The sequence below is a fragment of the Ornithodoros turicata genome, chromosome 4 (assembly GCF_037126465.1).
Source record: "Ornithodoros turicata isolate Travis chromosome 4, ASM3712646v1, whole genome shotgun sequence".
Lineage (NCBI taxonomy): Eukaryota > Metazoa > Arthropoda > Arachnida > Ixodida > Argasidae > Ornithodoros > Ornithodoros turicata.
Genome location: NC_088204.1, coordinates 47,809,942 through 47,827,097, shown reverse-complemented (window position 1 = coordinate 47,827,097; position 17,156 = coordinate 47,809,942). Strand labels below are relative to the sequence as shown.

At 46.4% G+C, this 17,156-nt stretch overlaps 2 protein-coding genes across 3 annotated transcripts in view; one reads left to right on the top strand and one right to left on the bottom strand.

Moving 5' to 3' along the window:
- The window catches only part of LOC135391500 (ankyrin repeat and fibronectin type-III domain-containing protein 1-like), an 865,331-nt gene that overhangs the window by 456,305 nt on the left and 391,870 nt on the right, over nt 1–17,156 (top strand). The gene's annotated exons all lie outside the window — the stretch shown is intronic.
- Nucleotides 1,989–15,937, bottom strand: LOC135391498 (uncharacterized). Of its 2 annotated transcripts, XM_064621766.1 has the most exons (11): nt 11,997–15,937; nt 11,852–11,912; nt 11,577–11,775; nt 10,896–11,267; nt 10,617–10,790; nt 10,461–10,552; nt 8,071–10,316; nt 7,907–8,017; nt 7,547–7,783; nt 2,275–2,423; nt 1,989–2,207 (listed from the first exon to the last, which is right to left on the bottom strand). In XM_064621766.1, exons 4-7 carry the CDS (start codon nt 11,064–11,066, stop codon nt 10,043–10,045), a joined length of 711 nt encoding a protein of 236 aa, XP_064477836.1. In that variant the 5' UTR covers nt 11,067–11,267; nt 11,577–11,775; nt 11,852–11,912; nt 11,997–15,937; the 3' UTR covers nt 1,989–2,207; nt 2,275–2,423; nt 7,547–7,783; nt 7,907–8,017; nt 8,071–10,042. The 2 variants fall into 2 exon arrangements, with proteins under 2 accessions (XP_064477836.1, XP_064477835.1); XM_064621765.1 differs by lacking the exon at nt 7,547–7,783 and having other exon boundaries at nt 8,071–10,552; nt 10,617–11,267.

Below are 17,156 nucleotides of genomic sequence, written 5' to 3'. Positions count from 1 at the left end.
TAAAACTTAAAAATCATAAAAGTTAGGGAGGATGTCTACGTTACGGCGGAAGCTCCGCCTTCTTCGGGACAAAAGAGCTAAATGTGGCCACGAGGCTGATAAGGGGCTTGAGAATGACGTGGTCGGTTGGGGGAAATTCCCGCCACCTGGCGGTTGTCAATTGGGGAAATTCCAGAGCGTTTTTGTGTCAGGTCCAGGAGTGGGGTCATCGTCCTTGTGGGTCAGTGGGGATTTTGATCTGCCTGAAACGAGAAAAGGCAACAGGGTCTTATCTAGGTTGTTAGACTTCTTATTGTTGACAGCATGCCAGGGTCCTCGTTAATGGCCGATCGGAATTTGTAAATTAGGTAAGATTCCCGTTGTTCCCGGGAGCGGTCGGAGGTAAAGTTCGACTGGAGAATAAAAACTGAGGCTTCGTTGATTGAATGTTCTGGTTGTTTGAAATGGCGTGAGACTGGAAGATTAGGTTTCTTGGTAACATCCGATCGGTGATTGTTGAATCTAATTCGGAAAGAAGTTTTTGTCTGACCCACGTATTGGGCCCGGCATGTGTTGCATTGGATTAGATAGATAACGTTGCATGAGTTACAGTCTACGTCTGCGTTGATCTTGACGGTAAAGTTGGAATTCGTACTTCTGACCGTTTGTGCGGTCTGCATTAACTTGCAAATCTGGCATCTCCTGCCATTACATGGATGACAGCCCGCCGGATGGCTAGTGGGTTCGCCTACTTTAGAGCGGACCAAGCTATCTTGTAAGTTACGTGTACGTCTGTAAGCGACACGTGGTGGGCCACCACGTGTCGCTTACAGACGTACACGTAACTTACAAGATAGCTTGGTCCGCTCTAAAGTAGGCGAACCCACTAGCCATCCGGCGGGCTGTCATCCATGTATACGCCTATTACACATCTGAGGGAAACCCAGGAAAAACCCCAGACGGCACAGCCGGCCCGCGGATTCGAACCGCGGACCTCCCAGTCTCCAAGCGCACGCGTTACCGCTGCGCCACCGGAGCTGGTGAGGTCAACAGAAACCTTCAAAGGGATAATTCCGTGGTCTTATGAATGACGCCTGAACGGACAAAACGTTTTCCAGGTATTGCACCCCCGGTTCTTAACCCCTCGAAATCCGAACAACAAACGGGTTTTCCGGGGTCGCACAAGGTGCGACCAAGTGTTCCTGACCTCAGTTGATGAATAAGGTGGTCGCTGTCACCCGGAGGTTAATAAACGGAGGTTAAAAATCCCGGAGGAAATCCGAGACCAGTCCAGTGCGAATGTGGTGACATCTCTTCTTTCCAAGATTGACACAGCGGAAGGCATGGTCCAAAGCAAAATTAAACAATTTAGTATTGCATAGTAAACAGAGTGTGAATGCGCTAACGTCTGTTCTTTGTGAGATTGATACAGCAGAAGGCATGGTCAAAAGCAAAATTACACAATATATGGCATTATAAACACAATCCCAACTCGGAAATACTGTTGCATTTGCTCGATAGTACTCAGTTAACTGAATTTTCGATTTATGAATCCCTCGATTTATGAACGATTTTTCGGGGAACCGAGGGTGTTCATAAATCGAGGGTTGACTGTATATGATAAAGAGTGTCCTACTCTTCTGCCATCCCTAACAAGTTGTTATCCTAAGCCTGTCAACAAATGACCAGGACATACAGGGCATGCTCTTGGACCAGTAATCCAGAAGATGTGGGTTCGAGTCCTACAGCTGGCTATCCTTTTCAGTGACTTCCATCTTTCATCATTGCGTCAGAAAAGTTTTCAAAAAGCATTAGTTTCAAACGCTGGTTATGCAAATTTTGCACATGTTAAATATCTGATTTCGTCCTACACAATACGCCGTTGGATAGCAGTGTACGAGTGTGTTCATGTTTCCCAGGGGTGTTTATGAGAAAAGGAACTCCCAATGTGGAAACTCCACAGTCCACACTTGCAAAAATTTGGTGCAGCTGATCACAAAACTCTCAAGGGGATGAAGATGGCCAATCTGCCCTAGGAGGCCAGATGCACACTTTAGTTTCCTAGTCTTGAGACCCTGGCTGCCACAATGTCCTCCTTTGGCAGCCTCCCTTTAGAGTGGCTCATTGGAGGTGGGAAACTTCTTGACCTTCGGCCTTTGATGAATGCTCAAACGAGGGGCATGTGCTGCACTCTGTTATGGCTTGCGTAAGCAGCTTTGCAACATAATCTGACAGAGCAAGATAAAGTGATGCAAGGGATGTTTACAGAATTCATTCAGATGTCAAGGTACGTACTGAATGTTGGAGGAGTCTTTATGGTGCAAGCGACTTGTTGCCCGTGTCTTGCTTTACAGGTTTTCACCTTCCACCTTTGAGCTCCTGCCAATGTCTCTGCTTGGCAGCGTTCCGCATTTTTATTGTAGTGCAGGATTGCAAGCATCGTCCTGTTGAAACATAATTTTTGTTAAATTCTTCGTTATGAAGTGGTGGATTACCAGCAGCTGACCTGCAGAGCATGCCTTCAGGGGAGAGGGCAACAGATTTCGGTGCGAATCTGATAAGCAAACTATAGAACGACTCTACGCATAAGTCTGATGGCTTGGAGACATTTGAGCAACATCCTGCAAGATACGCTTGTTGCGTGTGACCTCCTTAAATTTTCTGTAAGCTGCAGAATCTGGAGTGCAGATGAAGTGTTACTAGACATCAGGCAACGTAGTTTGGTCGTGGTCTCACAAACAACCAGAAAATCAGAATTTTTTTCCCACCCTTACCAGGGTGAAAAAAAACGCTCCATCTGGAACAGGGTCATGGAGACACCGCAGATAGGAGCCCTTATGTCCATCATTTTTATTTATTTATTTGAAATACTACTGGCTTCCTCCTGGAAGCCTAAGTAGGAATGGGAAAAGACAACAAAACCGAACAATGACAGAATTGTACATCTATGCAAACTGCCCTGACAGCAACGACAGAAACTCAACTTCAGTCTTCGCCGTGACAACCAGGGTGTCGGAGCGAACCGAAAACCGAAAAAAAAACGCTATTTTGGTGCGAACCGGAACGGAATCGAAACCGTATACATTTTTTTCGCTCAGGAGGGAAACCGAAAAATAATTTAACGGTTTTCGGTACAAGAAAAAACTTCGCCGGTTTGGACTACGGACAGGCGAATGAGACGTCGTGTGCTCTGAAGTCATGTCATGGATACTATACGATGGTTACGGTTACGATGGAATGTATGTCGGTATAGTATGACCCTTAGGCTCCCTTTGTAATGGTTTATCGTTCGCGCACGCACACAGACTTCGAGGTACATGTGACTCTCTAGCAATGTGCCGTAGTGTTCGTTTTAATTTGATCCCCCCAAACTCTCAACTAAACAACAAGGGGGCTGCATAACAGCTTCTTTATCGGTAATGTCGCGCAACGCGTCCCTTGTTTGAGAGCAGGTAAGTTGAATACATTTACGTATACGCGAGGGCAAGCCCGTGCAAAGTGGCAACTCAGCAGGACACCAAGAAAATAAAACGGAGCCGTCGAGCGCGTTTGTGAGTGAAGGTGTTCCTCCATTTGCGTCGTACTCGTGCGGTGATGCTTGCTGGCTAGACAGTAGCAACAGACATTCGGATGGGACGCAATCGCTCAAACCCAGCAAGAAAGTACTTTATGTATGACATCACGACAAACAAGTCAGTTTGTAGCATGCGCTTCAAGAAATGAGAAAGCCCATTTGAACAGACAGTAACCTACAGGAACCAGGAGCTACCAATTTCACAGCTGTCTATTAATATTAAATACCATGTATGCTGAATAAACGGGTTTACATTTTGCAACATTGATTTTTTTTTGTGGGGATGAGCATTCCCAGCAGAAGCGGAACCGGTTAAAAACCGGTATGAACCGTTATTTTTTTGCTCCGGAGCAGAACCGGTACCGGATCGTTTATGATGTAACCGGAACGAAAACCGGAACGAAAAACGTTTCGGTTCGACACCCTGGTGACAACCTCCTCCGGTAGGCTATTCCATTCCTCTACCGTCCTGGGGAAAAAAGATAATTTAAACGCGTCTATTCTACATTGGTATGGCTTTAACTGCAGAGCGTGTACACTACGAATAGATCTCTTTTCCTGGAACATAATGTACTGATCCCTATTAATACTAAGCTTATTTTTGAGGATAAGAAATAAAGTCTTGAGTCTTGCAATTTTACGTCTATTAACCAAATTCTCCAAATCCGCTTTGTAGTAAAGATCTGACACCGAACTCAGTCTCTCGTATCTATTAAAAATAAAGCGAAGTGCTCTCTTTTGGACTGCTTCAATTTTAGAAATATTTTTTACAGTTAACGGATCCCACACAACACTTGCGTATTCTAATACCGGTCTAACATAGGCTTTATATGCCGATAACTTTGTCTGCCACGTGGCATGTTGAAGATTACGCTTTAAATACCAGAGCTTAGCGGAAGCCTTCTGGACGATGCTGTCCACATGCAAATTCCATGTCAAATTATTTGAAATATTTACACCAAGATATTTAAAATTACTAACAGTGGATAACGTACATGAATTAATATGGTAATCGAAAAGTAGTACTTTTTTTTTCCTAGTCACATTCATGCACACACACTTCTTCGGGTTTAAAACCATCTGCCAAGTGTGACACCAAGTCACAACCTTCTGTAGAGACTCATTTAACAAGACTTGATCTTTAACAGTTTTAACTTGGGAATAAATAACGCAATCATCTGCAAAAAGGCGGCAACGAACGGAAACACCCTTCATAATATCATTGATAAAAATTAAGAATAAAAGCGGCCCAAGAACTGACCCTTGCGGGACACCTGACAAAACGCGGGAGCAAGTCGACCGGGTTTGCTTTACTTCTACATATTGTTGTCTACCAGAAAGATAATCAGTTAGCCAGCTGATAATACATGGGTTAGAAATAATTTTACCAAGCTTCAGAAGCAATTTTTCGTGCGAGACTTTATCAAATGCCCGGGATAAATCTAGAAATATTACATCAACCTGACCACGAGAATTCACAATCTCCGCAAAATCATGTACGATTTCGATTAATTGAGTTACTGTGGAGACCCCCGCCCGAAATTCATGTTGAAATGGGTTAAAAAATTTATTCCCTTCGAGGAAGGATGTTATATGTTTACTAATTATGTGCTCTAGAAGCTTAGCGCACGTCGGCAACAAGGAAACCGGTCGGTAATTACAAACATCCTGAACGCTGCCAGCCTTATAAATCGGCACAACTTTAGCAATCTTCCACTGTTGTGGGACTGATCCTGTTGATAGCGATTTCTTAAAAATCAAGAAAAGGAATTCACTACACCACTCCGCGTAACGTGATAAGAACGTATTGGGAATGTCGTCCGAACCTACCGCCTTTTTGTTATCAATGTTAAGTAACAGCTGAAAAATTCCATGTATAGATAACTCAATGTCTGGAAGCGAATATACAACGTTATCGTCAAAGTCAGGTCGAATGCCATCATCAATGGTGAACACAGAACAGAAGTAATCATTAACATATTCACAAATCACATTAGTGTCACTAATCACAGTACCATCCACCTGTAACCTCTCAAGTGATTTTCGTGATGGGGATAAAAAACGCCAAAACCTGGCCGGATCCTCTTTGAGAAATTTGTGCAGTGTCACATTATAAAAATGAAACTTGGCACGTCGCACTTGAGCCTTAAAGCTCTCAACTAATTTCTCAAAAGCATCACTATTCCCCTGACGGTTCCTTTTCCGTTCTCTATTTACCTTTCTTTTCAGATGAATAATGTCACGGGTGATCCACGGGTTATGTGTTTTTACCTTCTTCACTTTACGCGGAACGTACAAAGCCAAACAAGATTTAACAATATTAACAAATTCGTTCCACAGCGAATCCACCGTACAGTTCTGGTCTTCAAAAGTATCCATAAATGACTGAAATTTGAGGTCGAGAAAATCAAGTACACCTTCGTCTTGTGCATGACTGAAATCATAAAAAATATTGCGCTTACATTCAAAAGAGTCCCGATTACATTCAGCATTGAATACAACCAGTTTATGATCAGAAATACCGTCATAAACTTCACAATTATACGGCTTATTCGTCATATTATTGGACACAAACACAAGATCAAGTAATGACCCCGACGATCCATGTAACCTGGTAAAATCTTTGACAACCTGACACAGGTTTAACTGAAAAATGTAATCAGAAAACAAATCTGTACTCTGACAGCCCCGCCTACCTATAGATAAAGCAGACCAATCGATGTTGGGCAAATTAAAATCACCTACCAATATAATCTGGTATTTTTTAGATAACGGAGAAAGGTAGCAAAACAACTTGTCGAGGACTCCTATCCCACTTTGAGGTGATCGATAAACAACACCAACAATTGTTATCGGGCGGAAAGACAACAATTTGACCCAGACCGATTCCACTCCGCTGATATCAGGCAACCTGATATACGATATCTCTTTCTTCATGATAATTGCGGTACCCCCTCCTCTAGAATCTCTATCACAACGTTCGATATTAAATCCTTCGGGTATCACTTCCGAGTCATGCACACGATTATGTAACCACGTTTCGGTTATCGCGGTAATGTCTGGGTCATGGATAAGTAAAGTATTCTCAAGATCCGCAACCTTATTTAGTATGCTTCTTGCATTTAGGTTTATTAGCCTCAAATTACTGGATGTGGAGGACATTTGTCAGTTGTCACTTCGAGTAGGACTAACAGGTACTCTCTTATTCTGTTCAGAATCCCAGGTGAAAAATTCATTATTGATCCTTAGTTTCATGAAATGGAGTGACACTTTGTCCCCTTTCCGTCTATTTTCAATTGCACTGTCCCACAACTTCTTCCGAACAATTCTGACTGATTTAGAAAAGTCCTCTGTGATAGAGATACTAGATCCCTTTAGCTTGAAACAGTTCTTAAAAACAGTAGTCTTCTCAGAGTAGTTAAACAGACGTAGAATGACGGGCCGATGTTTAGACTGAATCCGTCGGCCAAGACGATGGACACGTTCAATTGATGTCAAACTCACTCCCAAACGACCAAAAATTTCTTCCACAACCTTACTCAATAGGGTAGCCGGAGTTTCGTCAACGTCCTCTGACAATCCGTAAATAACAATGTTGTTCCTCCGGGAACGGTTTTCCAAGTCATCGACTTTCATTTCTAAAGACTGAACTTTCGCTTTCAAACCGGATATTTCTTTGTTACATTCCTCAACCAGCACTGATACCTTTCCAATTTCATCTAGCTTCAGTTCAATAGTAGACAGCCTTTCTTGGATATTCACTAGGATGTTATCGACAGTCCCTTTATCAGATTTAATGCACTGAATATCCGCAGCGATTTGTTTAAGAAGGTCATCAGGGCCAGGATTAGATTCGACATCGCCAGACAATGCAAGTAACGCTCGTACTAAATCAAGAAGTTCTAATGAGCAAGTAAAAAGAGCTTGTGGGCTTGGCACAACTATTAATGTAACATTGTTGGATTTTATACAATGAGAATTCTTCTGACCAACCTGAAGGGCAAACAACATCACGTTAGGCGACATCGTGCTAGGAAGACTTTCGCCAAGCCCACTGAAGAACTGTAGGGGAGCAGTCGTTGATATAGCAAATCCCGGTGACGTAGACCATGGTGGCAGTAAATCCGGTTCCGGCGCTAGAGTCGTGAACATTCCGAAGCACGGCGACGACGATGATTCGATGCAGGGCACCGCACGTGCGGGATGAACTGGTACTGATAAGGATAATACCTGAAGGGCAAACAACATCACGTTAGGCGACATCGTGCTAGGAAGACTTTCGCCGAGCCCACTGAACGTTGATTATATGGTTTTGCACACTCAGCCACATGTCAACTGTTAACTGGGCATCACCTCCACCGGCCCTCGCACACCAATACAGATGATTTGAAATTCCCTGGATCCAGGCATCTAGGCCGCGACAGGTAACACTCTTGCTGATGGTGCTTAGTTTTTTCTTCAGACCTAGAATGGTATAGCATGGAGAATACCATAATGCGCACCATAATTCAACTTACCCTTTGAGAATTGCCAGATGTCAAAGTAATGTTTTGTGCCTGGCTCGTGTGTTTCCATGTGCTTCCTTATCGCAGGATGCCGATCAGTTGTGATAGAGTTCAATGTTATACCTACACACACACACACACACACACACACACACACACATAGATACATGATGATGAGATGGGGCTGACGCCGGCCAGCAGGCTGGGCGCTGCCCCAGTGCCACTTGTACGTGATGAGAGATGATGATGGAGATGACAAGGGGTCCGGTAATCAAAGCAGGGCGGAGAGGCCTGTTGATGACAGGAAATCCCAAAGGTGACGCAGACCTTGGCGTGTATGAGCGGGACTGGACCATGGGCCCAGCACCTTGCCTATGGTAAATGGGCGATGATCTCCCGCTCCCGCTGGTAGTCCGGGCAGTCCATAAGTAGGTGGTGCAGGTCTGCACGCACACTGCAGGCTGCACAAAGGTCCGAGGGCGCACGGCCAAGACGCTGCCTCATAACTGGTGTAAATGCAACATTCAGCGGCATGCGGTGAAGAAGGGATGCGTAGTGTCGCGGAAGGCGATGAGGAAGCGACAGTGAAAGAGAAGGATCCACTGCGTGGAGCAGAGAGTAGGGTGTAATGTCATGCAGCCACTGTGATCTTGTCTTGTCTGCAGAGAGAGCACGGACGAGGGCCTGACGATCACCTTTGGGCAAGATGATAGAGTGGGCTGAAGCTATATGATGACCCCGCAGGGCCGCCCGGTCGGCCTCTTCATTGCCGGGTAAGCCGACGTGACCAGGTACCCACTGTAATACTATGCAGTGGCCCAGGTCCAGCAGCTCCTTGTAAGTTTCAAGCACGTCAGCAACATTGGACATGAGCGGACTTCGAATGCCCATTGTTGCGAGGCATTGGATAGCAGCTTTCGAGTCTGTGTAGAAGACCCATGGCCGAGCTGAACACTGCAGCATCTTGTGCATGGCAAAGAGCAAATCATGTAGCTCAGCACATGTTGACGACGCCAGATGCGAGAGACGGAAGATGCCAGTTATGTCTTCGGACGGAATAATATAGGCGCATGCAGAGCTGGCTTTTGTGGACGAGCCATCCGTAAAAACAGGAGTAAAGCCTGCATACAGCTCGCTCATCATATTCAGTGTGAGCGCCTTGGACACACCTGCAGCGACATCATCCTTTCTCTGCAGCGCGGGAATGGATAGTGAAGCAGATGGTAGAGGGAGGGTCCAAGGGGGAGTTGAACGCGCCTGGGGTTCAGCTTGAAAACGTGGCAGGTGAGGCTCTAGCTGTTGAATGCAGGACCTGAACTTGTTATTCCTGCGACGGGAAAGCTTCAGCAGTAAACGGTGCCGCCGGTGATGAGCCAACAAACGGATATAGTGACGGCTCGTCTCATTAAAGCGCTGTATAGCAAGGGGAGTCTCTCTAGCTTCTGCCATGACTAAACAAGTATCCGTTGTTCTTGGCACGCCCAGACACACACGAAGGCTACGTGCCAAAAGACACTGAAGCTTGGACTCGGAGGATGGCGAAATCCCGTGTAATACTGGAAGGCTGTATAGGGGCGGACCACGCACCAAGGCTCGATGAATGGCCAAAAGAGATCGCGCATCGCAGCACCACCTAAGGCCAGCAATGTGTCGCATTAGGGCGATCCCTTTGGAGAGTTTCTTCTCTAGGCCCGCTATATGTCTTCTCCACGAGAGTCGGGAGTCCAGCGTTACACCCAAGAACTTACATGAGGTGGAGTACTGGAGCTGCTGTCCAGCCACAGAAAGACGATATGGAAGCATGTTCCTTCGCGTGAAGGCGATGACGTCTGTCTTCTCCCACGAGATATCTCAGCCTGCCGTCAACAGGTATTGGTGTATGGAGTTAAGGGTTGACTGCAGTCGCCGCTGAATGGCGGGGCGAGATTTTCCGGTAGTCCAGAAGCATGTTCCTTCTCGTGAAGGCGATGAAGTCTGTGTTCTCCTACGAGATATCTAAGCCTGCCGTAAACAGGTATTGGTGTATGGAGTTAAGGGTTGACTGCAGTCGCCGCTGAATGGCGGGGCGAGATTTTCCGGTTGTCCAGATGCAGATGTCGTCAGCATAAAGAGAGAAATATACTTTCCTCCCTGTGCAGTCCTCAAGACCGGCCATAACTACGTTGAAGAGAAGCGGGCTAAGCACACTTCCTTGTGGCACCCCGCAGTCTGATGGAACAGGCGCAGTATCTCCCTCAGCTGTGCGGATAAACAGGGACCTACCGCGAAGGAAATCCGTGATCCAACGCATGGCACTTAATGGCAAAGAACCCTATCTTAGCGTTATACATACAACAGGTCACAGTTATTTAGCAAAATGCACACGTGTGACGAGTAGCAAATTTTATGCCATTCGTACTGACCTTGCTCTTTCAAGGATTGGATGCTTCTGATCAGTCCTTCCTTTTCCATCTGGACACTGTCCAGACCCTCCACTGGCCATGACCCTCTCATTCTATGCAAGGTTTTCGAGAAATAATCGTACTAGTCGTACATCATTTAGTAAAAGTGAGACTTACCTCTGCAAGCTGAATTTGTGCGGAATGAATAATTTTGTTGATCTGATCTACATGAAGATTGTACGTCATGTACTTTGCAGAAAACCCAGAGGAATCGCACCGTCCGTCCCCCGACACATCGATAGCCTGTCCTCTCATTTGATCAATGAGCTGATTTTGCTCTTCCAACCACACCTGGCATAAAAACTTCCGCATGGTTTAAACTGTATAGAGACAGATATACCCGCAAACAAAACATCCAATATTTGAGTCATGAACACTCCTGGGTTCGTAACTAACCTTCTCTACTGCTGGGACAAGGAAACTGCTCTGGTACTTATAATACGTCGTGAGGCTGAATGTTTGAACACTGATGTACCTCAGCATCCGTAAAGTAGGAGTAGCACTGACCCCAGTGAAGGATATTGCCCCTGAAAGGAGGAAATTGCCCGCTGGTTTCCCATTTACCATGGGCTGACTGTCCCAGGTTTGCACATGCCCATGGGTGCACTAGCTTTTCACCGAGATCATAGTGCCCTGAGTTGTGATGTTGTTGGTGCACCTGCGGCAAAGCATTGTGGGCAGGTCCGAAATAGCTCCAGCAGGCAGCTCTCAAATACAACAAACTTCCTTTCTTGATGCGGTGTGCACGGGTGGCATGCATCGTCCTCACTATGGAACAGAGAAACATGTACGAACACGCAGCGTTAACACCCAATTACCAAACATGTGGGAGTCCTTTGATTTATATTAGTTACAATTTATCTTTGAATACGATGGAAAGTAGGTGCACTGAGGCTGCAACACAGAAACGGACAAAAACATCGCAATCAAGAGATGCATGGTTCAATTCCCGCCGCTCTCCACCTTTTGAATGGCTGCCATGTTTCAGTATGTCAATTATCATTGAAATTGGACGCAAGTAGCCCCTCCTTTAGAAGCCTTTACATGAGTCCAGTTATTACAGGGAAGAAAACTCACTCGCGGCTGCTCTCTTCGTGTGGTGGAGAGTAGCTGTCACTGGAGTCTTCATATTCAGGTTCGATGACATCAGCGGGCAGCGCGGGCGTTGTCATATGCTTAGGACTGATTGTAGGATCTGTCTTGGCTGGTGGCTCCCAGGGATCCGTCTGGCAGCTGCGCTGCTGCAGGGCTTTAGCCATTTTGTCGGCCTGTGTTGCTATGAAGGAAAAGGTTTAATTTTTTTTTTTTTCAGTCTGGGTGCTACTCGGGCGCCATTCTTGAGTTGCACTTACATGTGGAGGTCCGTGACACAAACATTTTTGATTTTGCTGCACTTGGAGATGGGTGCGTCTCCTGCAATATTATTTTTATGTGAAATTATACTGTTTCTAGTCGGATATTACTAGCTATCACAAAACTAACGAAAGGTGAACTAACCCTCGCTTGTGGAATCACAGATGATGTGCATGATGCTGTGGCACCTTCATTCCGGTGCATGACTGTACTGGCTTGTATTGCAGAGAGCTGACTATGAATGATATCATTTTAGTAAAGTGCATACTCCAACAAAAGTAGTACCATTTGTACAGAGGATAGTGACGGGTTGATCAAAGGCTGCACTTGTTTTGGCATCTATACAGGGTTGAGCGACAAGTAAGGAAGTAGGACTACATTACAACTAGGGTTTCCGGTTTTCGGTGCTTATTTTTTTAGAGAAACGGTGAAAAAAAAAAAAAAAACTGTGGTTATTCCCCTCACCACGAAGCGATGGCTTTCGATGGAAATATCTGAAACATCAAGTCGCTCGGTGAAAATCGGCGAGAAACGACACTGGCGCTAGCTATACACTCTAAATCTTGTAACATTTAACGTTACCTTCAAAACAGGATAACTAATGAAATAATGTTACCGTCTTCGAACGTAGAAGTTACATTTATGTTTAAGATTTATTTCGGTGCTGCTTGGGCGCCATTCAAGGTTACTGGCATATAAGTGAGGGTCGTTACCTCTAAAGATGACGTAACCCATAACTCTACTCCCTTCATCCTCACTCTCTTTCCCAGACAAGAAAAAGGGTCGAACGAGTGCCCCTCAAAGTAAAGTGCAGCGATTTGTGCTGCCATTGTCTTGCATGGCACAGTGGAGAAGATGCTCCGCGCGAAGGGCCCCGGTTCGAATCCTCGACCACTTCTGCTGCTTCAAGTTTCTCTAACGTTTTCAGATCCCGTGAGATCTCTCCGACCGAAGCATGCTTACACATGCCAGGTCACATTCGGTGCTCCCTAACAAAGCAGTTCGTAAGTACACAGGTGTATTTGTGAACACACTATTTGGAACTACCCCGCAGATTTCGCCCCCGTGGAGAGCTGAGTGAAGTGCAAAGGCACAGTGAGGTGAATAAACGTCGTTTTCGAGTGCTTGTTTGCTTTGCCCGTTCAAAATTCCCTTCTTTGGTGCAAAACCGAGCAGCATGAGAAGGTCATTTACGGTGGTTATCGGTGCAAAATCCGTTTCCACCGAACATGAGAAAATTTTACCGGCGTACGTTTATCGGTGCTTTTCGATAACTACCGAAAACCCTAATTGCAACCAAGAAGTTTTAATTTCCTACCAGTGGTCTATGGCTTAGGCTTGACCCCTGTGTCACCACCATGCACTGCGTGAGGTTATTGTGCTGTGCTTGCAGTTGTAACCTGCACTCTGCAGATTCCAAAGATGTGAGCTGGGGACAATGACCAAAGTGATTGTGAGTCATTTTATAACACTCTCCATGCCATATTAGCAACATCTATTACACGTGCACATGACACTGAGAAGAATGAGCTTTTTGATTATATGATGGTTTCCAAGTCTATAAAGTACTCACTGAAACAGCACGACGTTTTGAGGTGGATCATCGCAATCCTTGGGAAGTCATAACGACGGCACAGCATCATCCCGAAGTCTTCTACTGACCGGCCCCATGAGTGTCATGCGGTACGCGATTGGAGTGAAATGGTTCTCATAAATACGCGGGCACATCGGCAAGTTCTCCGCTGAGTTTCGTTGTCCACAAAGTTCTAACCACAGAGACCTCCGCGGCTCATCAACAGGCACCTTGTGTAAAGTTAGTTTTGCAGGCTGATTCTTCACCCGTCTGTGTGGACAAGTAGTCACGATGCACGTAGGGGGCATGATGAACAGGTGCAAACTTGAGCGGGCGTCGAAAACGAAGTCACATATGCGTACGTACAGTTATTATTTACATGGGATATTTACAGACAAACAATGGGGTCTACATACAATACTGAAACACTGCAGTAATTGATGAAATGGACACTAGTTAGAAGCGGGAATGACGAAACGGGAGAACTTGAAAACGAGAACTGACAGAACGCATGCGATACGGCGGTACTACGGATTCCGTGCAGCGCACTACCGGATGTTCATCCACAGCAAAGCCGAAAACGTAGGGCCTGTGTAATATGAAATATTGTGAACTCCTGCTGCAGTTTGGGCTAGAGGGAAAAGAAGTTTTCTGTGGAAAAGTGGGTTCAGACTCGCTTCGGTTCTCGTTAGCTCAACAACCTGAGGTTTGCTCGTGCGATATTGTGATTCGCCGGTAAGCTTCAACGTCAAAATGACGTGTAGCTATTGTTTTCAATCTATCACAGGGAGGAGCCTTGGCACGAAAGAGTGCAGTGGATATCCCGTTCGTTTGAAGGCAATATATACTTTGTGGCGCCAATAATTCGTTACATATTTGAGTATGCAGAGTACAACACAATGCATGAAAGAAATGTGCACCTTCGATACCTGTTTTGTGCCCCTTTAAGGCTGAACCGCATGGCACGAAAAACTGTCCGAAAACTGGCCGAACCGAAATTGGGACCGAACTTTTCTCTGTGCATTACCGCATAATACCGAAATGCACCCCGGATTTCGGTCGAAGACTTCTGGCCTTGGGGAACATTGCCTTTCAAGCATCCCGCTCAATGAGATAATCCCGGTATTCACATGGGTAGAAGTCGCACACACGGCAACAGTCGACCCGATTGCTACGTCATTGTTGCTATGGTCCTCCCTCCTGAATAGCCGTTGAATGCTTCTACTTTCTCGGTTGGCGTCACTTCCCATTTCGGAGGAGAAATCTGGCCGAATGCGGCCCGGAATTCTGTTCACCGAAAAAAGTTCGGTCTCGAATTCGGTTCGGAAAGAATTCGGACGCTTTTCGGGCCATGCGGTTCACGCTTTAGAAGGAAATCCATAGAGACGTTGCTCAGAACACTGAGTTCGTAGTTTCCTTCCTCTTCGATACTGCCATGTCGACTAGCTCTCCTGATCTATCGCCATGGGTTCAGCCTTCGAGAAATGTTTACAGTGATCGAGGCAAAAGACGAAAACAACGTGTTGTTTAAACGCATAATGTGTTTATTTATTAATGTGTTTATTATAACGCATTAGGAAAAGCTCCTATCTTGTTCAAATGCGATATGCTCGAATCTCAGAAAGCGGGTCAAGGTATGTGTAATGTCACAGTTTTAATTAGCCATATGACTTATTATTATCGAAAGGAGAGAGAAGTCGTCTCCAGGCCCGGACGCCATTACATACACAGTGATTCGAAACCTTGACCCTACTTCCCTTCAGGCCCTGCTGATCATCTGCAATCACTCGTGGAGGCATGGATAGGTTCCTCGGCAGTGGAAAGTCGGCCCAGTGGTACCGTTGCTAAAACCAGGAAAACACCCATCCCAATTGGCATCATTTCGCCCGGTAACTCTGACCAGCTGCTTGGGGAAAGTTATGGAAAGAATGGTCTTGCGTAGAATTGAGTGGAGGCTCGAAAGCCGTGCCTTCTTCCCTCAAGAGCAAGCTGGGTTTCGACGGCACCGCAGTTCGATAGACTCTGTCCTCGACTTGGTCACGTCGGTGGAAGAAGCACGACGAGGCAGGAAGATCTCGGCGGCGGTATTTCTTGATGTTAAGAGAGCATACGACACCGTTATCCATCCATCAATCTTACATGCTCTATACAGCGCTGGGCTCTCACGTACAACGTTGCTTTGGATAGCCGATTTCCTCAGTCAACGAGGTATTTTCGTCCGGACAAGACAAGGCGACACAGAGCAATTCCCCATCTCTCAGGGGTAACCACAAGGAAGCGTCCTAAGTCCGCTCCTCTTTAATGCCGTTATGGCGGTCATTGGAACCTGCATTCAGGGGAAAGTCAACTTGTCCCTGTATGGCCAATGACATCTGTGTTTGGACTACAGGCACTTCCCGTCCAGCACTCCGTCAGCGTCTTCAGCGCACGTTAGATGCCATTCACCCCTACTTACTCCAGGCAGGAATGGAGATATCCGTAGAGAAAAGCGCAGTTGTAGCCCTCACGCGCAAAGACATGCATAGATATCGCCTGTATATTGGTGGAAGCCCACTGGAGCAGGTGACACATCACAAGTTCCTCGGCGTGACTCTATCATGGAATTTGTCGTGGAAGCGCCACATAGACGTCATTGAACAGAAAGTCCAACGCTGGGTCAACGTGATTCGTCACTTCGCAGGTATGAGATGGGGGCGAGACGAGCAGGATCTCCTCATGCTGCACAATGCCCTGGTTCGTGGCTCAGTGATGTACAGCCTTCCCGTCCTGCACGGACTTCCTCAGACACTGATTCAAAGTATTCGAGCCATGCTAGCGCGCAGTCTTCGGGTATGTCTCGGGGTCCCGCGAGGCGCTGAAACCCGTCTAGTAGTGGCTGAGGCCAGGGACATCCCCATTGAGGTTCTCCGTACTCGGGAGCACGCCACTATCTGCGTCTACGTGCCCATCGTAACCGTCACACTCTGATGCGCAAGCTTAACGCTAGACGGAACGCGACTATTCATGCTGCTGTGACATCATTCAGACCTCATATCCCCAAATTCATAGTCGACCAGACGGCACCCAAAGTGCCTCCATGGACGTTGCCATCGCCGCCTGTCACTGTCTCCATCCCCGGCCTCAAGAACAACAAAAAGAACTATCCTGATTCTATCCGTAGGCAACTTACCCTTGACTTCATCGAGGCTCAATACCGCAACAGTACCGTTGTATACACGGATGGATCGTCAACCAGGGACACTTCATCTTCAGCCTTTGCCATTCCATCAGAGTCTGTTAGACGTGGGTGTCGTTTATCTCACCGTACCTCATCGACATCCGCTGAACTTTATGCTATCTTGTTATTCTTGACATATGCGGAAGACTGTGAACCGCGGCACTGGGTAATTTACACAGACTCCAAAGCAGCTCTCCTGTGCATTAAAAACATGGGCATCCGCGGTCCCCTTGCCTCAGTGGTGATAGACACCCTGTGCGCCCTGAAGTCCCTACAAGATCGCTCCCACTACGTTGCCGTTCAGTGGGTTCCAGGGCATTGCGGAATAACTGGGAACCACGAGGCCGACGCTGCACACCAACAACGACCTTCTATGCCCATTATACTCTCGAGAGGAGAAAGAAGACCCCTCCTCAGGCATTTGTCCGATTCCTGGTCTACCCTACAGTGGAACACGACATTCCAACTATGTCCTCTTTGGGAAATGTAGACCCAACGCTGTCATACCGGCTGC